This window comes from Nesoenas mayeri, assembly GCF_963082525.1.
Source record: "Nesoenas mayeri genome assembly, chromosome: 3".
In the NCBI taxonomy this organism is placed as follows: Eukaryota; Metazoa; Chordata; class Aves; order Columbiformes; family Columbidae; genus Nesoenas; species Nesoenas mayeri.
This window is the reverse complement of record NC_137544.1, coordinates 63614419-63639755: the sequence shown is the minus strand read 5'-3', so window position 1 is coordinate 63639755 and position 25337 is coordinate 63614419. Positions and strand designations below refer to the sequence as shown.

Below are 25337 nucleotides of genomic sequence, written 5' to 3'. Positions count from 1 at the left end.
CACTCAAGGTGGAGGGGACAGGCACAGTTTGAAGCCTGTCTGGATAATGATCAGCACAACAGGGATCAAACTAAATTGCATCGCTGGGATGGGACTGCTTTGAGCCCTCAAGTAAACCTGGCTTTGTTTTTTTAGGGAGAGGGTGTTTTGGGTTTTGTTTGTTTGTTTTGATAAATAAATGCAATAGTGGTCACTTAGTTGTAAGTAGTTACATGGTAATCAGTTTTTAATCTATGAGCCTCTTTCTTATTACTTTGCTACACTAATTGCTTAAGTACCAGCAGAGAATCTGTTTTTATTCAGCTGAAGCCTTAAATGTTTCTTTTTCCTCCTTTTCATAAATATTTAAAGATGCCATTGGTAATTCCTGCCTCTGAGCCTGAGACCTGGAAGCAGCACATTCATCACACATAACAATGAATTTTAATTCTTGCTGAACCTTAATCACAAATGAAACATTTATGTTGAGATAAACACTTCCAGGAAAATCGTATGTGACTACATCAGCCACATGTACCGTAACGAGCAGGGTGCTGGCAAGTTATAACACACAGACAGTCACAGAAGCACGAGAGACCTGCTGAGCCTGTCCCGGCATGTCAAAGTGGCTGTTCGGAAGCTGGTCAAGCTCTGCCCTAGTGCTGGCCGGGCTCTTTGCTTCTCTTTGGAGGCTGCTCCAGAACAACAGTCCTGTGGTTGTCAGGATCCTTCTGGTCTCCAGGCTAAATGCACATGTGCCTTTTATCCTGTTACTACATCTTCTCAGGCTTAGAAATATTCAAAGTTAGGAAATAGAAATTCCCAGTTGAAGGGGACCCTTCCTCTCTCTTCCACCTGCCGGGGGAGACATGTTGTCCCTCTCCCACTGCACCACCGGGAATAACCTCTTGTTGTCACGTATTGTTGGGATATCGACATGGGCTTTTAAGTAAAAGTGCATGTTTTAGTCTTGTGATAAAATACAGACTAAGGGCAAGGCTGGGAAATAACCCAGCCCAACTTCCCGAATGTGAATGGGGAAGATGTATACATGGGAGGGGCAGTATAGCAGACCTCTGTATTTATACTCTCTAGAAACAATTATGACATGTTGATAGTAATCTATTCTCATATTTAATATAGATACAATAACTGCCATTAATTCATGGAAATTATTATGTTTGAATTGATGGAATAATTTAAAACAGAGTTAAATGGGAATTTGTTTATGAAGAAAAGTTTAATACAAATGAAGCTAACATGGCATTCTGCAAATTAACTGGAGCTCGGTAGAAGCCTCTCTGAAAAACAGCTTCATTTTTAATGTTGGACCATTTATGGCATTATGACCATGAAAAGTGGACTTAGCATAGGATTTCTTTTATGCATCATTAGGCTTTCTTTGGTGGTGCAAAGTGGTCTCGATTAGGTTGGGTAAAAGTGACAATAAAAATCAGTAGAGCTGGCATGTTTTTAAGAACAGAACAGAACAGAACAGAACAGTTTTATTTTTAAAAATCAGGTGTTTTGAGCAGCGGTAACCCGAGGTCTTTGCTTACATCCGTGGGGAGCTGCGGGTGGCAGGGGAGAGGGCAGCGCCGGGCCGGGCGGCAGCCTGGGCTGGGGGAGACCCGGCTGCCGTGGGGGTGGGAGGCGCCCGGCCCCGCAGCCAGAGCCCCCGGCCCTCCCTCCCGCAGCCCAAACCCGCCCTCGCACCCTTCCCCGGGGCTGCAGCGGGCGAGGCTGCAGCGGGCGAGGCTGCGGCTCCCCGGGCCGCGGCGCCGGGCACCGGCCGCCCCTCTCCGTGGTGCTGAAGCGGCTCCCGCCACCCCCGCGAGCGTGGGTCGCGCGCCGAGGGCCCGCCCCCGCCCCCTCCGCCGCCGCCGCCGCCGCCGCCGCTGCGGCTCCTGCGCCGCCCCCGCCCCGCGGCCGCGCAGCGCCGGGCGGGCTCTGGCGGGCGCCATGGCGGAGCGCGGGGCCTGAGGCGGCGCGGGGCGGCATGGAGGCGGATTTCGCCGCCTTCGGGAGCCCGCTGTGCGGCGAGGTCAAGCGCTTCTGCAGGCGGGTGCGGGAGACCTACCGGGAGATCAAGGAGGACCTCACCCCCTACAAGGATGACCGTTACTACCGGTACGGGCGCGGGCGCGGCTCTAACCGGGGCCCTGCCCGCCCGCCGCGGCTCCGCCCGGCTTCCCGCGGGGCGGCCTCCGCGGCGCTCGGCCGGGGCTCCGCAGCGGGGAGGTTGGGCGGGGATCGGCACAAGGAAACCTGGGGCCGGGCTGCATGCGACGACCCCCGGCCGTGCATCGGGGAGCGGCCGCCCCGGCCTCAGGCCTGTCTTCAGGCGGGCGGCGCCGTGGGAGCCTGGGCCGCGCAGTCCCGGGCGGCCTCCCGCCGCGGCTCTGCCCGGGGCTCTGGCAGCGCCCCCGGGCAGGAGGCCCAGCACCTGGTGCCTGCCCTCACGTAGTAATATTCCTATACAGGCGATAAAAGCGATTCTGTTTGCATTCATCTGTGCTGTGCCTTTTCCACTGGCATTGCAAGCCAGGGGAGCGTGGGCCATGGCAGCTCTGAAACAATCCTGGAATAGTTACAAAACTGGCTAGGAAACCAGAGAGAGTGGCAATGGCTGAGGTCAAAAGGGACAGTTGTGCTGAACAGACTGCACCCATGTTTCTTCTGTGTCTGGCCTTGACTTCTGTTTCCATGAATGACCAGTGATGGCTGGAGAGCGTTAATGTTTTGAGATTACATGAGGCTAGGAAGGACTCTAAAGGTATTGGAGAACTGGGTTATAAATTAAAGGATTTTTAGAATTATTATTATTGTTGGAGAAAGGGTCTGAAAAGTAGAATGAAAATCAGGAGAAAAAAATGCCAGAAACTACACAGAAAATAACACGCAGCCACCCAAATACAGGTTGGGGAATGAACAGTTATATAATGTTTTTGTAAAAAAAGGGTATGGAAATGAGAATGCTTTATAAAATACGCTATTTTAATAATGACATTATTTTATACATGTCATTGTATAAAGGCAAATGTTTTATATGTGTCATTATGTTTTATACGTGTCATGTGAAAAACACAAATGTAATTCAGGGTGTAAAATAGGAGCACAGTTCACAAGATGTGAGAATTAAACCTTAGCCACCACTCCAGACCTTAGCTGGAGCTGTGTTGTGTGTTGGGCACCACGTTTCAAGGGTCTGCCAGTGGAAGAGTGCCTAAGGACAGAGAGATGGACAATCAAAGGCCTAGAATACAACCGTGAGAAAAATTTGGGCTTGTTCACCCAAAAGAAGAAACAGCCAAGGTGGAGGAATAGGAGTTTCTGTGAAGATAAACGTCATGTTTATCTTGGACAAAAGATTACTGAATAATATTAATTTGAGCAAGAAAAGTTCACACTAGACATTAAGAAAAGATATTTGAGTGGGAAGGATGGTAAAACACTATAGAAAGGATTATCCAGGGAGACTGTAGCATCTCCAGCATGGGAGATCTTTAAAAACTTTTGACAAACGTATGCCAAGAAAGACACAGACCTGACAGATACTCTCCTGAGACAGAAGGATTAGGTATCTTGTGAGGTCTCTTCCAGCTTTAATTTACTATGAATCTGAGCATAAGTACTTCAGTTGGTTTGTGCAGTGCCCCGATTTTCCTGCTTAGATCATTTGACTTCATTACCCTGTGTCTGTCTTCCCCAATGATGTGGCATGTGGCCCATTAGATTGAATTTGTCTCATTGTTCACTGTAGCAAAGACTACGGAGAGTCACGGAGTTTGGAAACACTGCCTGACAGCTTGGCAGAATTTAACATAACCACCATCTTGCTCATTAAACAGTGGCTCCTTGTACCTGAACATGGTGTGAGAAACCATGGGAGGTGAAAAGGGGCGATAGAAATGTACCTCTGTGCACTGGCAGCACGACGGTGAATATTGGCACTGAAATGGCGAAAGAGGGGAGAGAGATAAGCTTTGGGAGAGGCATTTGTTCAGCTTTTTTTTTTCAGAAGAAACTCAAGCTCTCTGTGATAAATTGTCATTAACTCATTTTTATGACTAAAAGTGTATATGGAGAGACTTTCTGTATTGAAAAGATACTATCTACCGAATCAAATGAGCTTGAGTGAGTGCTAGAGTGCCCTTTCTTCAATGAGAGTATCCCCGAGAGGTATCAGACACAGGTTGTCTGGAATGAAATGGAGTAATATTGGGCTCTTGGCAAGGAAATAAAGTTTCGTGACTCAGAAATCATGCTAGTACTTCTCTCCATTCCCAAGATCTTAACCTAAGTGACCTAGCATAGAACAAGTTTACTGTTACTGCCGCTTCATATCTGCCATTCTAATGTTTCCCTTTAGTGTCACTGACAGATGTAGCAATGGCATCTGCTTTTCAGATTCCTGGCAAGGAGGAGAGTGTCCAGTCTTTATTTCTTGATGCTATCATGCATTCTTTTTACTACCAACTCTCACTTATGGGAAGGAGAATTACATATTTCATCCTCTTCTTTCTATGTTTTATTCAGTACATTTGGTCAGGTTATAAATGAGCACACTCAGGGATGTAATGGAGATACTTACTGCTGTGATGTCAGAAGGAATTTTGGAAATTTGATACCAAGGAAATGCAGCATGCTGTGTCTTCAACTCAGGGAGGTTCTCTAAAATAATCTGGTTGCTGAACACAAGTAATATACCAGACTAACAAAATTAAGTGATGGTAAAACATATAAAAGCATGATTTTTTTCCTCTATCACACTGTCTTCACAAATGTGCAGCTGTCAACCACTGTCAGCCTCAACTCTCCCCTCCTGCTGGTTGAGCAAAGCCATTTGGCCATCAGCTGGTGGTTTCCATCACCTCTTCAGAAATGGAGCAGTCTGGTCCATTAAGTGGTACGGAGAGGGGGCATGAGTTTTCAACTAATCAATATTTGCTAGAAAAAAAAAAAAAAAAGAAAAGGCTGCAGCAGTGTCACTCCTGATATCTATAAGGACATCTTTCTTGGAGTTCCAACGGGGAAACTCAAAACTGGAAAGCTTTGGAGCAGAACTGATATAGAAATGGAAAAACACCAAGTCTCTTTGTGACTGGTAGGGGAATAGCTTGTCTTGACTGAGGGATGCTTGCAGTATGCTGCACTGTAGGTGCTCATTCTCAGTGACAGGGAATTCAGTGTGAGGGGATGACATAGCTCAGAGATGGCTGATGTGCCCTCACTGCACGGTTGGCTGAGTCATTTCCACTCCGAGGGTGTCCCAGTTTAATGACATCTTTTGGTGGTGGTTTCCTTTAAATAACAGTGCTCTTGAACATGTGGTTCAGCTGTCTGTGAGCAGCCTGCTCTTTGGCCAGGGGAGACAACTATGGGTGGCAGGCTCCTCAGCCATCTCAAGCTACACCATCCTCACTCCACAGAGCCCCAGGGCACTCATCCACACTATAGAAATGAAGGGGTGTCCATGTTAGTGAGTTTGTTTCTGCCTAACAGCTGTGAATAATAGTCTCTAAATTGTTCCTTCTGGTGTATTTCCCATAAGCAAGTGCTACTTCACCCATCATCTGGGAGAAGATGGAGGGGGCAGGGACAGACATGGCTCAGCACATCGATTAACACCATCTGTCAAGGTTAGCCTTTTCCTTAGGCAGACATGGCACTTCATGGTGTGCTTGTAAAAGAGATTTATATTGACAGACCAATGAGCACAATATTAAATAACCTCATTGGTAACACCAATACAAAGTTGGTCTGGACTTAGTACACCTAAGATCACTCTGTGGTACACCTCAAGATGCTTAGTGCAGTAGGTAAGCTCAGGGAAAGCAGAAGAGAAAAGTGTTAAGCTCTCCCATCAGTCCTGGAGACTGCAGCAAAGTGTATCAGCCCTTGTATTATCACAGCAACTTTACAGAATCACAGAATGGTTGGTGTTGGAAGGGACCTCTGGAGATCATCTAGTCCAACCCACCTGCTAAACCAGGTTCACCAGAACACGTTGCACAGGAGCGTGTCCAGGCGGGTTTTGAATGTCTCCAGAGAAGGAGACTCCACAGCCTCTCTGGGCAGCCTGTTCCAGTGCTCTGGCACCCTCAAAGTAAAGAAGTTTCCCCTCATGTTTAGATGGAACTGTCTATGCTTCAGTCCGTGCCTGTTGTCCCTCATCCTATCACTGGGCACCACTGAAAAGAATCTAGTCTCATTCTCTTGACACCCACCCTTCAGATATTTATAAGCATTGATAAGATCCCCTCTCAGCCTTCTCCATAAGAAAGATGCTCCAGACCCCTAATCATCTTTGTAGCCCACTGCTGGACTCCCTCCAGTAGTTCCATGTCCTCCTTAAACTGGGGATCCGAGAACTGGACACAGTACTCCAGATGTGGCCTCACCAGGGCAGAGTAGAGGGGGAGGAGAACCTCCCTCGACCTGCTGGTCACACTCTTCCTAATGCACTCCAAGATGCTGTTAGCCTTCTTGGCCACAAGGGCACAGTGCTGGCTCATGGTCAATCTGTTGTCCACCACGGCTCCAGGGTCCCTCTCTGCATCGCTGCTTTCCAGCAGGTAAACCCCTAACCTATTTTGGTGCCTGGGATTATACCTCCACAGATACAGGACCCTACACTTGCCATTGCTAAATGTCATCAGGTTCTTCTCTGCACAGCTCTCCAGCCTCCTGGATTATTATTCTAATCTATATCCCTGAAAAAAGTGCTCCCAACAAGCCACTTGAATGAACAATTTGTTCTCTGATGTCTCTCCCTCCCACTCCAATATGTTCCCTCCTCCCCAGCACAGCTCCTGGCCGGGATGGCAGGGCAGGGAGAGCTGATGGAGGGCTGGCAGCCAACGTCTCCCTCCACTGCACTAGGCAATTTTAAGTAAACTATTGGTACCAAAAGATCTTAGTGCCAATGCTAATAAAACATCTACATTTCTATCTCTTCAATATGTTGTCAGTGTGATACACAAAGCTTACCAAAGACACCAGGCCTTGCAATCAGCTGACAGTTATTTCAGTGGAGGTTTCATAACTCTATCCCCTGGCTCACATCAATGAGTTCAGCATGCTGAAAACATTTTGATAGGAAAGCAAGCAATTAAAGTGCCTACCTGACTGATAGACAGGAGAGAGGAGGAGGGTGGCCAAACTGTGATCTGACATCAGACCTGCAGAAGTGTAAGTAACAACTAGGTATTCTTGAAAAATCAGTTTCTAGGTTAATGAACATATCCCACTGAGCAATCAGCTTATACAGGGAAGAATGGTGTTGACACTGAATTTAGTAATAATACCGAGAGATTAAGGTAAGTGACATATAATCCACCCTATTTTAAACAAGGGATATATTTTAAACTCCTATCATGCAATAATATGACATTTTGTACCTGAAAAGAAAAGACTATATACAGGACATCATGAAATATATTATTTAACTTACAGCTTTAATTAATGCTTGATGTTGCTTATACAGGTAACAGAAGAGGTAAGTATACATGAAATTTGTATTCTTAATTTCTCAGTATCTCGTATTCTGTTTCAAGTTCCTTAAAACATAACTAGTCTTCAAAACATGTGGGAAAAGTTCATTCACAGTGCTTCTAGTGCTTTGGCAAAAAGACCAGAGAATAACACATTATTTGATTCAGCAATGAAGAGAAGCTGTTCATTTTTTCTTAGAGAAACTCTAGTGCCTGTGTGCTTCAGAGAAGAAACTCGAAGTGTGCCAGAGAGGGCTGCTGTGATAAGCATACCCTTCTTCCTACCTTCTTAAAATCTTTTCCAAGTGCTCAAAGTGCAAGTCTGTGAGAAGCCATGAGGTCAGCAGGACCTTGCTGGAGAATTGCAGTCAAATTCCCTGAAGGTTCATGCTGCTTCTAGTCTAGATCCAAGCAGGACCTTCAATGGCCTCTTCAAACCTCTCTCTTCTTGTTCCAGGGCTCACTGCTGGGTCCCAGCAACTGGGGGAAAAACCTGAATGACACCCTACACAGCCAGGGCTAGAAGGCTTGAAACAGAACCAGGAGGAGTAGGAGACTAACACTGTAGCTTTGTGATTGCTTTAAGCTTCCATAAGCGGGCTGTGCAGCTGGAAGAAGCCACCTAACTCTCCTTTCCCTAGTTAAATGTTTCTGTTTCATCTGCCAACAAATATTCATGTAGCTGCACAGTGACTTGAGCAACTGATCCAGCTGAACACCTTTTTTTTTTTTTTTTTTTTCGGAGTGACTTTTAACTCAGACCATTGCCATTATCTTGTTCACCACTCAACTGAACTAACATTTGTGCTGGCAAAACATCAAAACGCTATAGAAGGGCTAGGTTTCTTCTTCTGTCACTAACGTTGTAGGTATGAGTATAAACTGGTCATAAAACTATAGTGTTAGTGTTAAGGAGTTCATTGAAAGCAGAATCCTGCCTGAGCTAGTATGCAGCCTGTTTATTCATAGATCAGTCTGCCTCTCCTTGCCAGCCTCATTCACCATACGCTGTCCAGTTTCTACAATAGATGAGGCAGACAGCAGCTTCCTGCACTATTTCACCCCTGAGCAGGTCAGACAAGGCACTGAGGCACCTTCTTGTGAGGAGCAGAATGAGACTGTGACTGTGTTTGTGGATGGAGGGGGCTTTCACAGTGCCTCTTCTCCAAATGTTTAGTTTGTAGACTCAATGCTATTATTTTCACAAGACTTAGAGGGTGCAACCTATGTGTTTACAGTATATTCACAGCCTTTTGAAAGCTGGTAGATGGCAAAAAGAAATGTGGTCCCACAGGTAATTCAATGAGCTGGATTTCAAGCTCTGCCATACACACTGGTTGCCAAGTGACTTTTGGCAAGGCTCAGTCTCTTTGTGTTTCAGCTTCCTGCCTGTTTTTGTTTTGGTAGAGTACAAGGAGAATAAATTCAATCATATTGTGAGACACCAGAGTGCCAGAAGGATTGGAGCAGTTGTCCAAATAGTTTAGATGTGCGCACATAAACAGCAGCAATTGCAACGCTGCAACTGCATTTCTCAGAATACTGGAAATGGTCACAGATGCCGTAAGCCCCATTTTGTCATTTTCTGGCCAGGGAGAACGTTTTGGAGAAGCCTGAAGTGTGGTGAAAGCTATACACCGTATGTGATAGTCACCTGTGACCTGATGACTTCCAGCTGTGGCTTGGCAGTGCTAACCTGTTCCTGAGCAGATACAGTTTGTCAGGTTGTCCTGATCACTCAGAGCTTTATCTTCTGCCCTACAGTAGCTATTCTTCTTGATTTAAAATTTATAAATACCTTTCCTTCATCATTTGGTACTATGCATTTCTCAAGACAGCTTCTTTATGAGATTACTAAATGATCAGCAGTGCTGTAAATCACAGATCTAACTGATGGGATAAATACCAGTATCAATGACTGAATTAATTCCTGGCATGTTCCCTTTGGATTTAGTGGAGTAACACAGGTCACCAGTAATGACATGAATTACCCGTAGGGCAATTGAATGAAATGAATAATATTATTAATGTTAAGTACCTTTGAAAAGTCACTGCAATAAAACCATCTTACCATCTAAGTAAGCTTTTAATGGAAGTATTTGATTGCTGAAGAGATAATTCTTAAATTATATGCTGACCGGTCTATCTAAATATTTCTGGGGTCATCCTGTGATAGCTCTCCTGTATGTATATGACAAACACCAAAGCTGGGAACTGACCCTGAATTTTATCCTAGACGAGACACCAAGTATGCCCAGATGCTTAAGTAACTGCCGTGCTGGCTTTTTATAAACAAATATTAGAGCCATCAAAAATGACTACAAAAAATAACTTGGCAAAACCCCTAAACTTGCCTTATTCTCATAATCTCTACCCAATGTGTTTGTTGACACTCCTTGTTGCCCAACTGCAGGATATGTAATAGGACGGCAGAAAAAAAATCCCACTTTATTTCAACATTTGTGCAAGAATAAAACAGAGTTAGGTGGTCTGATCTGGAGATTTTTATTATGTAGCATGTTTAAAGCAGTAGCTTACTCCTAGGATTTAACTTCCAGCGCTCATGAGCTGACTAAGTTATCTGTAAACATGATGCATAAATTGCACCTCTTGAATACCACAAAGCTACACGCAGGTGGCTGCAGCAACGGCGTTTTCATTCCGTTGATAAAGCCATTGCCATTTGATCAGGCCGGAAAAAGTGTTATTTGCAGAGCGGAAGGCTGTCTGTAACGGGTAGTAAAGGCGCACAGCTTCAGCATGGGTAAGACACGTCAGTCCTTACACCTGTAATGGACAGGCTTAAATTGGCTTCACAACCACTTCTCTGTCTTATGTACTCTCTGCTTATACGTTTCCATTTCCTTCTGATGAACGTGGCTGCTACCACTCCAACACAAGCCGGAAAAGGACACTGGGAACGTGGGAAACGCTGCTGTTGCCCCGACAAAATGATGTATTTCGGCTCCCCAGTGCCCAGCGGGGGAGGACAAGGCGTACGCCTGGGCTCAAGGCCTGCTCACCAAAGCGACGGTGCCGCTTCAAAGCGCCGAAGCTCACCGCCCGACCTGAGCTGCCTTCCCGCTGCCCGTGATTGCGCCCCGTGCCCGCCCCGGCGGCTCTCGCTGTGAAAGAGCGGCGGCTGCAGCTGGGCTGCGGGCCAGGCATCGAACGCCGGCACTGCTCAAAGACGGGGCCGCCAGCCTCCCCTCTCGGCAGGGCGCCGCAGAGCGCGGCCCCGTGTCCCCTCCGGCTCGCCGTAGCGCCGCCGCCCCTGCCAGCAGCGTCGCCCTTCGGCCTCGCGGTGGACAAACAGCGGGGGCTGCCGTGACGTCTGCAGAGTCGCGTGGCGGCCGGGTGACGCACGCGGAAGCCGCCGGGAGGCCCCGCTTGCCGTTGTGCCACGGCGGCGGCGGCGGCTGCCGGGGGAGGGCGGGGCGGGAGGTGCCTGTATTGCGCATGCGGCGCCGGGATGGAGCCGTGAGTGGTGGGCGGGGGAGGAGCGGGGTGGTCGGGGCTCGGTGGATGGCGGGGACTCTCGCGCGTGTCGGGGGGCGGTGGTGTCGGCTCGCGGGTCTGCCCTCGCGTTCGGGTGCTGGCCGCGGAAGCGACCGTTAAACGGCCGGCAGGGACTGTGCCCGCGGGGAGGAACCGGCAGCTGCCGCCATCCCGGCTGCCGGCGCCGTCTGCCAGCTCTCGGGGGGCCGCGCACCACCCCGAGGCAGCTGGGAGCGGGACGGGCTTGTGGGGTTGTGGTTGGGGCCGGGGCGGGCGGGAGAAGTGCCTTCCCTGGCCGGGCGCGGTGATTGAAGCTTTTCCATGGTTAAGCCCTGGATCTTGTAATTCAGCTTATACACGTTAATTCTCATTAAGGAAATAAGATCAACGAGGGTTGAGTTAGTGTCTCTGAGGCTACGGTTTGCCAGTCAGAAACCTGACAGTAACTACCCAGTTCTGTAGAGGACCGCTGCAGTTTTTTTCTCCTATGTGTTGAATAAATTCCCCTGTATCTCCGCTCTCAGATCTTGTCTGTTAAGGAAAAAGAAAAACTTGTTTTCCCGGATATGCCTCTGCATGGACACAACCACAGTCATGACTAATAATTCAGACTTCAGTGAACACAACCAACAAGACACTAAAAAAAAGCTGTTTAGCAGAGTCACGGTAAACTGTCAGTGCTAGGTAGTACTGTTAATATTAGTTGTATGCATCTTATGTAGTCATGTGCTGCCTCATTAGTTATTAACCATGGTGGAGTACATCTGCAAGGAGGAATTGAAGGTCTCCTGAGGGACACCGAAGCAAATAATGTCTTTAAACTGTGAGAAAGCACAGTATGTACAGATAGACCCAGTACTATGAATGTAGGTAGCATATATAATCATTTAAATCAAAGTGGTTTTGATGGTTTTATTTGGGAGTGAGCCTAAAATAGGAGGCAGAGATGTTGAAGCTTGTATGCCAGGAAAACTACTGTGCCTAAAAGTGAGTTATTTCTGACTTAAATATCAGTTCTGTGCTACCTACTGCTTAATCTTGCTTTTGTCACAGCCTTTCCATCTGTAAAGTGAGGGTCTTAAGTGAAGACTGTTGCACGAAAGGCTCTGTTTTTCATGATAGTCCTTATCTCTAGTAAAGACTCTTTTGTGAAGGCATCAGAAATAATTTGAGGATGAGGAGTAGCCTGAGAAATATTTTGCTTAACCATTTGAGCCATAATTTTACTCAAAGAGCAAATGTGACCTACCTTTACATCTCACATATGAATGGCTACTGAAAGACTGCAGTTGTTACAGCTGTGTATTTCCATAGTTCACTCTAGCACAGATTGCATTAGTGCAGTTTAGTTTTTAGTACTATTTGAGATGTCTAAGTATAATATTTCTCTGTATCTCATTGCTTTCTGCTCCTTTGCAGTTAGTTTCAGACATATCCAATTTAATTATGAAATATTTAGTTTCTCTCTGAGGATAAAACACAGTACAGGTGGTAAAAGCTGCCTGAGAAACCTGCAGATGCTTGGATGGCTGCTCTTGGGCTTCTGACTGCCATGTCTGGGCTGGTTAAAGCATCTTCCATTGGTAAAGCAAGGCACAGCTCTTTACTCGTTTAAACAAGGGCTTCCAGAGTGAGGAACCTTTTTCAATTTTCCCATAAATGCCTTTCAAACATTTCGTTCTTTATTAGACCTTTCAGATGTAAGAAAGAAGCTGTTAGTGGGAGATAATCAACTTGCAGTTATGTATATTCATAAATTTTATATAATCTCTTTTTAAAAGGCAGATGTTAAACAATGTACAGATGGGAAGACCATTTTATCTGCTTTGTATGTCAGTTGGTAATAGGTTGAAATTGGACACTTAAACCACACAAAGAAATTCTGTTATTGCAGCGAGGAGCAATGAAGAATACATCGTCTGATAGTAATGCTATAAATTGCTTACTGTCATGATAAATGTAGTTAAGATTTGCCTGAGTTCTTACATTTGCTCTTACAAAAAATGTGCAAGTTGCCTCACTGACCTGTGAAGTAGCGCATACAGTAAGTGGCTTAAATGTGACTTCAGGAGCATCAGTATGAAAGAAGAGAAAAAACATGGTGTGTCCCTCCTCTCTCTGGGCTTCTCTCTTTGTTAAATGTAGCGTGCCTGTTCTTTGGTAGGTGTATACATACCCATTTTGACTACTAGGTGTTGCACCACCTGGAGAGGAGTTGGAATAAAAAAATGAACCTATGTCTGGAACGTGTTTCTTTGAAAGCTCGCCAAGTGCATATTTCCTCTGGTGTGTGAGTAAACCTAGGTGATAATTGCTAATAGCTGTAATGCTGTCAGTGTTGGCTGGGTGAATTCCAGTGACTTTTCTGGAAGGACTGTGGAGATGAAGCTGCTTTTCATGTTCACATGACGCACTTTAAAATATCGATGAAAACTTGGAAAACAGGAAGCTTATCAAAAGAACCAAGAATATGCATGGCAAGTTAGAAGTATCCTGCATCAGACAGTAGCTGTAAGGTGGATGCCCAGATGTAAGCTCTTAAGAGCAGCACGAGCATACGTGATACTTTTCTGTGTAGATCCAATACTCTTCCAGTCTTCAGCTATTCTTGATCCATGGACTTTCCCATCCAGACCTGGTTTCTGTGTACTGAATAGTCCTCAGTGGATGCTCTTCCATGAAGAATTTGGTATCCACTTGAACCCTTATAAATAATTTAGGCATATAAACATTTCATGTACCATTTTTACATACCAAGAATTTTCTTGTTAAGGTTAGTATTTTGGCATCTCAAGATAATATCCCATGCATGATGTTCTTAGGCAGACAAGGAATACCAGGTCATCTATGGAACTGAAAGAGCCCTTGGAACAGTAAGGAAAATGCACCTTAGTTAGTTAGTTTAGTACTGGTACAGATGTAGTAGCTTTCAAGTGGTTGAAGTGCATGAAGGATGAGGTGTTAAGACACTGACTTAAGGAAAATACTGTAGGTATATCCCTGCAAAAGTTGTACAGACATGGCCTAGTTTGAAATGATTATATTAATCGGCATTTTTCAAAATCAACTTAAAATCTTGTTTGTCTGTGACAAATCTTATTGGTCTTTATGATGATCTCTGTGGCTGAGATCTGATCTGTTGCTATTTATGACCATAATAATTTTGTATACATTTTTTTTGCTTGTACAATCAGCTATGCTAGACTGGTGTGGGGTATTTGCTCAGGATATGGCATGTAGCAAGGGAAGTTACACTGTGTTTGCAGCTGCTGTCCCTGGAGTCCTATAGAGCCAGTTTGTGCAAACTTGTAGCATTTACAGTTAGTTGTTTGGAATTCTCATTACTTGGGTTTTTCTTCACCTCCCTACAATCTTTTTGAGTTAAATTAAGATTTGGATCTTTAAAACTTAACAGTAAAGAAATAATGGAATTATTTTTGTAGTATCTCATTTGGAGAGAATGGGTGAGTTTTATTTCCAGCTGAAAGGGAACGCTGTCATTGAAGTCTTATGCTTTCATTTCTTTCCATGATGGTGCTCCTACAATTTTATCAGAAAACAAACCTCCCTCTGTCCCCACAGTCCTACAGCTTTCCTGTATAAACAGTACAGCTTTCTATGTTCATGCCTAATGGTACAGCTGCAGAAAATCAACTATATGGTCACTCAGTTCTGACATATCTCAAAAATAAATGTTGGATGTATTCTGAAACACAGCGAATTTGTTCTTTTCTGAACTATGCATTTAAGAAGAAGGAAGGTAAAGGAGGGATTTGTTATGTAGGGTTAATTCTTTGGTCATATTTCCCTTAAGCTAACAGGTCTGGAAATCACCTGTTTCCAAGAGAACACTATTAGTCCTTTCAGTACTTCTTTCCCCTCAGTTTTGTCTTTAATCTGATGATAACTACCAACCAGCTGTGGAAGAGATGTCATTGCTTTTATGTGTATTTGTATTTAAGTGGCTAATAAACTTAAGTTCAGGTTTCTAATTCCCAAGCTTTGGTGGAGCTCAGACAAGAATGCACAAGAATATGCCCGAGCATGCACATCTATCAGATCTGGAATTCTGCCTTGCTGCTTGTTAGGGATGATCCTGCAGGGGTGAAATATATATAGAGAGGGTAGAAAACTTATCGAGATCCTATGCAGGTAACTGAGGTGTTAGTGATGTCAGTCCTTTTAGGTTAAGCTGTTATTGCAGCAGACACGGTATCTCGGATGTTTAAATTATTAACTTACGAACTAAAAAAATGTATCTTTGTCTCCCTCTGAGTTAACAAATGCTTTCTCTCACTCAAGTCTTAGTACAGTAGAAAATCCTAGCATAAGAAGAATGGGCAAAATTCAGTTTTGGGGTGCAGGTGTGCATGTGCATGCACATGCATATGTCTGGTAATTCCTATTAGTTATCCTTGCTTTATAAAGCAGTATTTTTTTTTTTTTTTCTTAGTGTTACACGTTACCATGAGTTTGATTTAATTTTGTCTTTGTGGAGGAATGAATGGGATCTGTTTATTTCTCTCCTTTAGAAATATGACGGACAGCTGATTCTGTGCTCTCTTTTGCTTCCTGCAGGCTGGCACCGATGCGATTATATACACTGTCCAAACGGCATTTTGTCCTGGTCTTTGTAGTGTTCTTTGTTTGTTTTGGTCTGACAGTCTTCATAGGAATAGCAGGTAAGGATGCTGTCTTTAAAAGTTTTTCTATGCTTTATCTAAATGTGTTGGAATTTACAGATGTATTTAAGTGCTAATGAGCCTGCGGCCCCTGAGATGTCTGAGGAAGCATTACTTTTGACAGGGATGGGGGAATGTTTCTTCCATCTCATTTTTTCATAGGAGTACTACTTACACAGATTTGCTATTTGCAGATGCTCTGCAGGGAAGAGTGAGTAAACCAAAATCAGTTTCACTGTAATGTTATTTTTCAGCAGATAGGTACATTAATTTTCTTTGTATTTCAATCTGTAAAATGGTGGTGTTAGTACTTAATTTCCTGTGAGGAAATTAATAACTGTTTGTAAAGCCTTCTTGCATGATAAGTGTCAGAGATATATAAAATATTTTAGTAATGTAGAAATATGAATTTATGTTGTTGAACATATATGAGCTTAGGTCTCCAGTTTCAAAGACCTTTGTGGGAGCCATGATGTGATCTGGGAGGCTAAGCGCTTAGTGCCTGGATGCTTATCCTGGAAATCAGAGATTTGTAGAAGCCTGGGTGACAAAGATGCAGAGTGGCGTGAGGCAGATGGAAAGTGTGGGAGCTCTCTTTTTCATGACAGAGAACTTTTCCATGTCTAAAACGTACTTGTAAAAGAAGTCAGTGTGCTGTCACTGCAGTGTTAATAAGCTAATACTCTGCTGTCAGGATAGCTTTGTCAACACAGAAATGACAGGGAGAGGGAGGGACTTGTACTTAATAAGCAACCTGCCACTCATGTAAGAATTATTTGTGGATGTTACCACTTCCCCCCACTTTAGGGCTTATTTCCGTGTCACCCAGCATGTTCTTCTGCACCACTCTCTGACACCTCCTGACCTGTCTGTTGGGCTGTCTCTACCTGTGCCCTGTCCTTCACTTCCTTTAGAAGACAGGCTGCCCAGGCCTGAGACTCATCCACTCCTGCCTGCCTTGGAAAGAAGAGTGGGTTAATGAAGGCAGCTGTTTGGGCTTTTTGTGCCCTGTAGGCAGTACATTCTTCATAATAGCATTAAATAATAAAATCTGTCTGTGAAATAAAACCTTCTTTCCTGCTGTTTGATTTATTGCAGCAGCCTAAGGTCCAAACAGACTTTCAGTTCACAAAGGCTAACCACTGTTGTTCCTATGACTTGTGTAAGGATGCTGAAGGGCATTATTTGCCCACTAAAATACCATGTAAATACACTTACTGTGGTATTATGTAATTTAGTGTCATTTGGCCTAAAATGTGAACTTTATCTGTAGTTCTGTATTTATACTGCCAAGTTGCAGGAAGTTCAAGAAAGTTGTTTTACATGAGACTAGGCAAAAAGCAGTGCTCCTGGAAAACTGAACATTTCATTCTTAATCAGTAGCAGAATCTGAAAGAGAGCTGTGTTTGTGTTTTGTATTGTGTCTGCGTGGAGAGTGGTCTGATGATGTAGTTGCCTTGGGCCCAGTAGACTTGGCTGCTCTAAGAAATGCTTGGTCCTCTGTACCCTGCTGGGGTCTTTGGACTCTCCTGTGATGCCCTTCAGGAACTGGTACAGCTGTGGGATTCTTGTCCTTGTAAGATTTGTTTGCTGGATAGTTTTGTTGACAAAACCTGAACATAATTCATTATTATAACTTAATTATTTGTTAAAGAATGCTTGTTTACCTTGGGAGGAGACTCACTGAACACTCACTGTGATGTTTTTCATGGCTTTTGTTGACAGCTTGGTGCTTCCTGTGAACAGAGGGAGGGGCACTAACAACAGGGTACTCCCTCATCAAAGGGTGCAGCCTGAGCAAAATTCACCAAACCCACTAAGTAAATAAAAAGATACATCCATATTTTCTGTGCTACTTGAATATGCCATTGCCCATACTCAGCATCTCTATATGCAGTTCGTCAAGTCTAGCAGAAGTGTTGCTTCTCGTCAGAGAAAACAAGGCAGTTAAATCTGAAGTGGCTTTTGCTCTCTTCAGTTCTTGTAACTCAAGATAGATGCAGATTTTTTTTTTCCCCAAGTTACACTCACTTTCTTTCCCTTTTCTCAATGGGTCTATGTAATCTTTGGGGTAAGGCAAGGGTAAGGGAAATAAAAGATGCAGAGCTCATTTCTGTACCTGTGCCTGCCTTCTTTTTATGTTCAATGGTGCAGAACTGACTTTATAGTGGGTGGCTGTTAGTCAAGTTGAACTGTAATTCTAATATGAAGCTTTCAGTGTGATGCATGAAAGTCTTCATTTTTACACTTAGAGTCTGTAAGATGGTTAATATTGTAATTAGAGTGGTTACAGAAGCCCAAGCAATGCTGCATGTTTAGATCTGTCATGACAGTTAATGTAAAATGCTTCTTGCACAGAATGATCCCATGTTGTTCATTTATAAACTTCCTTCTTTTCCATTGTTTCTCTGTAGTAATTTTGAAGTCCATGGTCTGAGAAAAAACTGCTTTTCTTGCATAGATTTTCAATACTGAAACAGCGTGTGTTTACATGTGCCTCTGTCCGTATCTGCTGTACATCACTTCTGTGTTTGTTCACACCTCAGTGTGTAGATATAGACCTTTTGCTACTCTTCCCTTTCATTTTTCTGGTTTAGTCCCTTTGTGTATGAACATGTGCATGCATGAGTCCATACTTTTGTGTATGTACATACATGCATGCATTCCTCTTTTCCCCAGTATCACGTGCTCTTGCATACCTAAGGCGGCCAAGGGGAAACTTACTGCTGTCTACAACTACTTTATCTGGGGATACACACAAGATGGGGCTAGACTCTTCTCAGAGGTGCATGGTGATGGGGTCAGAGGCAACAGACACAAGCTGGAACACAAGAAATTCCAGTTAGATATTAGGATTTTTTTTCTTATCATAAGGGTGGTTAAATACCTGAGCAGGCTGCCCAGGGAGGTTCTGGAAGTCTCTGTCCTTGGAAGTGTTTAAGACTTGATTTGACGCAGCCCTGAACAACCTGAATTAAACAAGAGGGTAGACTAGATGGCCTCTGGAGGTCTCTTGTAACAGAAATTATGACTTTATTGCTTCCCGTTTATTGCATACAGAACTAGAGGTAGGGTGTGAGTGGATGGATGCCATTGATCAGTACATGTTAAGTGTGTGTGTCTGTATCCAGAATGATTGGAGGAATGGTTGCCTGAAAAGTCTAGTAGCAAGCTGAACGTTTCCCACTATAATTGGACATGAAACTCCATTGATTAAATGGATTGTCTGTTTTAGGAGAAATTGTTTATAGAACAATTATGTTTATGGGAATTATGTTTGTTTATGTGGTGATATACACAATATATTATAGCCCCAGATTTCTATAGAAAAGGAGGGGCCTGATCTGAGTAGACTGAGAACTGTTCCTAAACAAACATGAGGATATCTTGGCTTAAATAGACCACTGTGCTGAAAATCCAGCACTAGCCAGAAAGTACTGTTATTGTGACTGTACAAGCAGGTACACTATATGTACGTAAAAAAGTATTAGCGTCATGCACTCAAATACAATGGGATGTATTTGCTCTGATATCTGAGCCTTGAGTGCAGTGCATTATGGATGCCGTGTAAATCAGGTAATGGTAGCACTTTGGCTATAGAAGCTTTACAGTGCAATTAAATAAGCTGTTTTTTTCAAGTAGTTTTTGCAGCCCTTGCTGAGTTTCAAGATGCTGTAACAACAGTGCCACTGGTGCTTAGCTAACTTTTTCTGTAGCTGAGTACTTTCATGGCTGCAGTGTACAGCTTAGCTTGGGAAAAATACTGTGTGGTTTGTTGTACTGGTTTAGAGTACACGTGCAGGACTCCTGACATGGAGTTCTTTATTTATAATTTACTTCCTATTTAATCATGCCTAGAAATACTATGGCAGAGAGGCTTAAAGGAACAACTTGGCTTCCGGCCAAGTTTATTAATTTTGTTGAAATGTCTAAGTGATTTATCCTTCAGCTTAAACATCTGAAAAGTGGGATAGTATTTACCTGCTTTACAGGGAGGTATTTTGGACAGGTTTTTTAAATCCTGTAATTATGTCGTTACTTATCACTAATACACATACTTCAATATTGTTTTCTTTCTTCTTTTTGATATATGGTGTAGGTCCTAATGTAATTGAAACTTCTGTAGCAAGAACTGACATAAATAACAGCCTAAAGGTAAGAGTTAATTAATATAGCTGGATTACATGAATGGCTTTATTTGATATCAATAATGTTAAAGCATTCCCCTGCTTCCCCCAAATTTGTTAAAGTATTTAGATTTTTACTGGAAAACATCTTGGCCACATGGTGTTTTCCAGTTTGAAATTGAACGTGCAGTATTGAACTACCACTGTGTTATTTCATGAGTCACTCAGCAGCAATTTCTAGCCTCTTACTTTTGTGAGCAGGAAGGCAGGGAATTCTGTGGTGTTTCTGCACAGTAATTTCTGATAAAGTAACACTAGAGTGTTGATAGGATTCCCTGGTGAGTTCATGTTGGAGATTCTTGTAGGGAGCCTAGAAATAGAAATTGAGAGCACAAACTGAAAACCAATGATCCCAGTGGCAGTTAATTATATCCCTCTTGTGATCTTCCTTTCTATCAGCTGGGAAGGAATATTTATTTTCATGCTAATTGTTCATGGCCATATGACCAAGCCATGGGATCTGGCTTCCTAACATGAACCTTCACATTCATTTTCTTGAAAGTTTTCATATTTTGGTTCTCAGTTCTTGTATTTTTATTTCTGTCTAGCTCTTCACTGTCAACCTACTACCTAAAGTAATTTTTGCAAAAGTGGTAAAAAGATTTTGTTGGTTTGTTTTGATTTTTTAAAGTAAATTTTCTTTAAATACATTGAAACGTTTATTTTTTTGGTCTGTTAGTCACCTATATAGGTTTGGATTGGTACTGTATTATGTAAAGCTTATTTTTATATCAAATGAGAAAAGTATTTCCTGCATGTAGGTTTTATCTGTTAATGATACCTTCTATGCTTTTGTAATGAATGTGGGATTTTTAGAAAACCTAGTGGAAAAATAGTTGTTTTCATAATTGTAGTTGAACAGGTTTAAAACTATGTAGCAGATGAGGGGTCACAAAACTGACTTTTGATGTAAAGTGCTAGAAATTACTTCATTTTCAGGCTAGGTCTCAGGATTTTGGTTTTCATATTGGAACTTTTTTGTTTTATTGCTGCTGCTTTTATGTGCTTTAAGAACATATCTTTCCTATTTAAGTTCATATCTTTCCTCACTTCAGTGCTGTGCAAAATACGTGTGCTGTTTAAGCTACTTCTCTGGAAGACTTATATTTGAGCTGCTTATCATACTGTTCACAGAGCAGCACATGTTAAATCTGTTCCCCAAAATATTGTCACAAATGTAACTAACATGCTTTTCATAATTGTAGATACTGATATATCATGTAACAGAATAGTAGCTAACCTTGTGGGTTTTTTTACAGCTGAAGCCTTTTAATTTGAGTTCGCCACCACTGTCTACTTACAATCAGCAGCTGTGGCTGACCTGTGTAGTTGAGTTGGATCAGCAGGATGGTGAGAATCTTACCTAATTCTCAGGAAACTGCTATAGCAATCTGTGTATTATGTCTTAAATTTAATCTGTCACGTACATGATCCTGTGGCTTTCTGGCTATGTTTAGTGGGTTTTTCCTCTGAAACAGTTTCTCCCTCTCCACTCCCTGCCCCCCAGTAAAGACATGGACAGCACTAATCTTGAGAACTGAAAGCAACAGGTATATGGGATAAGTTGTGTGTAATTTCTGTGAAAGTGTTAGTATTTAGAAAATCTGTGTCTCCCTTCATTTGGGGGGGGAATTATATGTGTAGATTGTGATGATATTAATTTTTCAAGAAAACTTCCCTGTAAATATGTAAGAAATACTGTATTTATTTGCCAAGATTCAGTACAAGGCATTTGTGACTTACTGCCAAGGTATATAAATAAAAAGTGGTTGTTGGTTGTTTGTTTGTTTTTTTGTTTGTTTGTTTTGCATTGTTTTTTTTAATTTTTTTTTTCTTTGATGTACTGAACCTCTACTCCAGTAAAGTATAACTGAAAAACTTTATGTAATCATTGGATATCATATGTGTTTTAAACTATATTTGGAACTCTATTTGACATTTCATTTCTGCATGTGGCAATAGCTTAAAGTTTTCTTTTTTAATTCCAGTATCTCTCAAAAAGAATGTTACTATGACAGTCAAAGTACTTGGAGTGGTAAAGGATGGAAGCACACCATATGTTAATAATCAAGTTCACAATCGGACGAGATTACTCAGTTGTGCACAAGTATGTGGTTGCTTAAACAAAACTCTGATGTAGTACATTTTCTTTAAATTATTTGTGTGCATGTTACATTACATTGCAAATCAGAAGCATATGTCTGTTAAGCACGTCTCAGGAAAGACTCTGGAGCATATTCTTATTTATAATTGCAAGCCAGCTAGTAATGCTGAGCAAGATACCTACCTATCTATTTCTTTCTGCTTACTTCTATGACTTGTGCCTATTACCCCTTAAAAATCCCTCTTTCTTGCTAGGTCTTTGCCAGCAAAGCAGTGTGTCCTGCGTAGTCACCTAAACAGATGTAACAGACTGAAGAATGGAATATTGTGGTAGAAGGCTGTATATAGTGCTCTAGAGGAGAGAAAAATTCTCCTGTAACACCTAGCAGAGAGTCTGGTTGAAATCAGCTGGCATCTGTGTTCTGAAAAAGCGACATTTCTTGTCACCTGTGAAGAAATGTTTAATTTTAACTGAAATTTTTAGGCTTAGAGACATCTAAAACAGCTTTCTTGGATGCAAGTCCTGAAGGAAGGGCATAGCTAAAGTTTTTTGTGATAAGCATATAGTGTTTTCTTTTTATATACACACAAATGTATGAAATCTGCAGAAATTAATGAATGGTGTTCCGTTAGATTTAATTACACACAGCCAAGAGCAATATGCTTGGGTTTTCTCTTTCTTCCTGTTAACTTTTAGAAATGAGTTAGTACAAAATAGCCCCATCTCACAATCGAATGACCTAGAGCTTGACTGACAGTTATTCAAATCCTTCCTGGTGCTGCAAGCAGTTGTTTTCAACAAGTTAAGTGAAAAGCTAGCCTTGTTTATCAGTTCAGTCAGATTGGTAAGGCATGTAATAAATATCATCGATATCTGGTCATTTAGAAACAAATTCTCCAACCTATACTAACAGTGCATATTCTGCAATAAATTGAAGGATTTACATACTGTTTTTCACTGTATGTGTTCACAGAAATGCAGTGAAATCATTGTTGCTCACCTTGGCTACCTGAACTACACTCAGTACAACATATTTGTTAGCTTTGAAGATCTAAATAAGTTAACGTACAACATCCACAATATTACTTTCACAGTGAGTATAAGGTTTTATACTAAAGAAATCTCTAATTGCTAATGCTGTAGAAGTCTCCTTTACCAGAAATAAGAAAGTTATCCCATGTTTGAAGATAAAAATAAAGATGCAGCATAATTAATTTTTCTGTCACTACTAATGTCAGAATTATTATAGCATTTGCTGTTATTAAGGGTCTAGACCATTTTTTTTAACTCAAAGATTTTTCCTACAGAACCAGTAATGCTGTTTTCTGGAAGAGATAAATTTAGTCTAATTCTCGGTAGATAGTTTTAACAGTATGCAAGCTAGACTAGAACATCCAGTTTTCTGCATTTGCTTGTAGACGTGTTGCCTTTCTAAAGCATGGTATCTTTTTCAGACTTTCCAGGAGGTGTATCTGAATTAGCAAGATTTCTCTGGGCTTTACAAAGCATGGACTAGAAAGAAAAATGAAGATTTTTATTATTTTTTAATTTTATTTTACTGTGCTTATGTGGAAGAGAAAAAAGCTTATTCAGCTAAAATAAACAGGCTAATAAAATAATTCACTAAAATAATACCTAGTGAAACAACTAACTCAGTTCATAGTGCTAAAGATTGCTTATAAAACAGTTACATCATCAGTGTGTGCTGATTGGCTCCAGGAAGAAATTAGAAACATCTGCATTTGGAGCGTATGGAACTGAACCAAATTTATAATATAGGTTACTATGGTATATTCTACCTATATGCAACATTCAGTATGTCAGGGCAAGTAGCAAGCAAAAATCTTAGTGTAAAGCAAGTGGTTTTCCCATACTAAATACACTTCCTGAATATTAATGTTTGTAATATTCTAGTGCATAAAGCACATCACTAAAAATAATCTCTAAGGGGGAAAAAACCCCAAACTCACAAACCCTTTGCTTAGTTCCAAATTTCAAAAAGGACGAAGTGTTGGAGCATTTATAGCTGTACTGTTTATTATCTTGCTTTGCAGGCTTCCTTTAATGCACACTTGCACACAAAACCCAAACCCAAAGCCCTACTTTCCCACAGAGACTAAAATTGCCAATTTATTTCATTATTACAGTGGTTTATGATGGTCTCAGTTGAAATCACAGATTGCCTGTTGTATAATGGGTTTCTTTAGATATAATTTTCATTCTATGTTTATAGTTTAAAAAGACAAGACAGAGGTTGACAGATTTAACACATTGAAAGGTAAAGCTTCGTGTTCTAACAGGGAGTTTATGTTTCAGAAGTGGCTTCAAAAGAGAAGCTTACCTAGTATGAGATAAATTGCCAACAGAGCAGAGTTCATGCAAACTGACATGTTATAATTAATATTTGTGACCTTCTGATAATTAGAGGAGAAGAGAGAGCTTTTCCTCCTTAACCTATGAAAAAAGTTCTATATTTCTGGTTAGGTCATTTGTTCTTCCCTTACTTGATTTTCTTTCTTCCACTTCTGAAACAAGAGAATAAGCTTTAAGAAAATAATTGTATTACAGGAAGCATGACCAGACCTTATCGACCTCCTCATAATGAATTTATGCATCTGACCTTGGTAATAAAGAAGAACACACTGAATTGACTCAATTATTGACATTCAATTGAAAACAGTGAAGAACATCCTTTTTGTCCTGTAGGATGCTATAATGTATGAGAACACACTGAGTATGTTACAAAGTGACAGGGTAAAAGAGAAGCAGGATATTAGACTGCTTTGGTTACTTTTTCATCAGATAGTCCTATGGGTATGAATTTATCTTTGTCTTTCCGTGGTGACATGGTGGAGTTCAGTTATACCTTTACATTTTGAGAAGCCAGAGAACTTTCCAGTATCTGCAAAAAATACTAGTTATTGATCTCATATGTACCCTGTCAAAATGTTGCTTATTGGGCTGGATTTCTTCTGTTTTGTTGTAGTGGAAAACCTACAATCCGACTTTTTCACAAGTGGAAATATGGTTCCGATTTGTCTTCGTAGTTCTTACTTTTATGGTCACGGTAAGATTTTGTTTTGGTTTTACTGGAGTATATTATATAAGCAGCTGGTAACACTGCTCTGTGATGCTGGGTTTAGTAACTTAAGCACAGGTAGTAAAGCTGACATATCACTGAATGTCAGTGATATGGTGTAAAATGGTGTAAAAATGTCAGTGATGTGGTGTAAAAATGTTTCTAAAATATTTGCTGGTATGATATGTTTTACGTAGTTGCTGCTCTTATGTTTTTACAAGTGGTATTGAAGGAACATTAAGAAAATAGGATAAATGGGAAAACTTGTTTTTCTGAACTCCAATTTTGAATTGAACAGAAAGAATTTTGTTT

The 25337-nt window shown here is 41.9% G+C and overlaps 1 protein-coding gene across 1 annotated transcript in view; it reads left to right on the top strand.

The window, feature by feature from the left end:
* Positions 1 to 1978: 1978 nt before the first annotated feature.
* TMEM181 (transmembrane protein 181) overlaps positions 1979 to 25337 on the top strand; it is a gene marked incomplete at its 5' end in the record, with an annotated part of 35605 nt that continues 12246 nt past the window's right edge. The window contains 7 exon segments of the mRNA XM_080342275.1: positions 1979 to 2109; positions 15552 to 15655; positions 19755 to 19810; positions 21102 to 21192; positions 21831 to 21949; positions 22920 to 23039; positions 24933 to 25013. Coding sequence (XP_080198401.1) covers positions 1979 to 2109; positions 15552 to 15655; positions 19755 to 19810; positions 21102 to 21192; positions 21831 to 21949; positions 22920 to 23039; positions 24933 to 25013 — 702 coding nt within the window.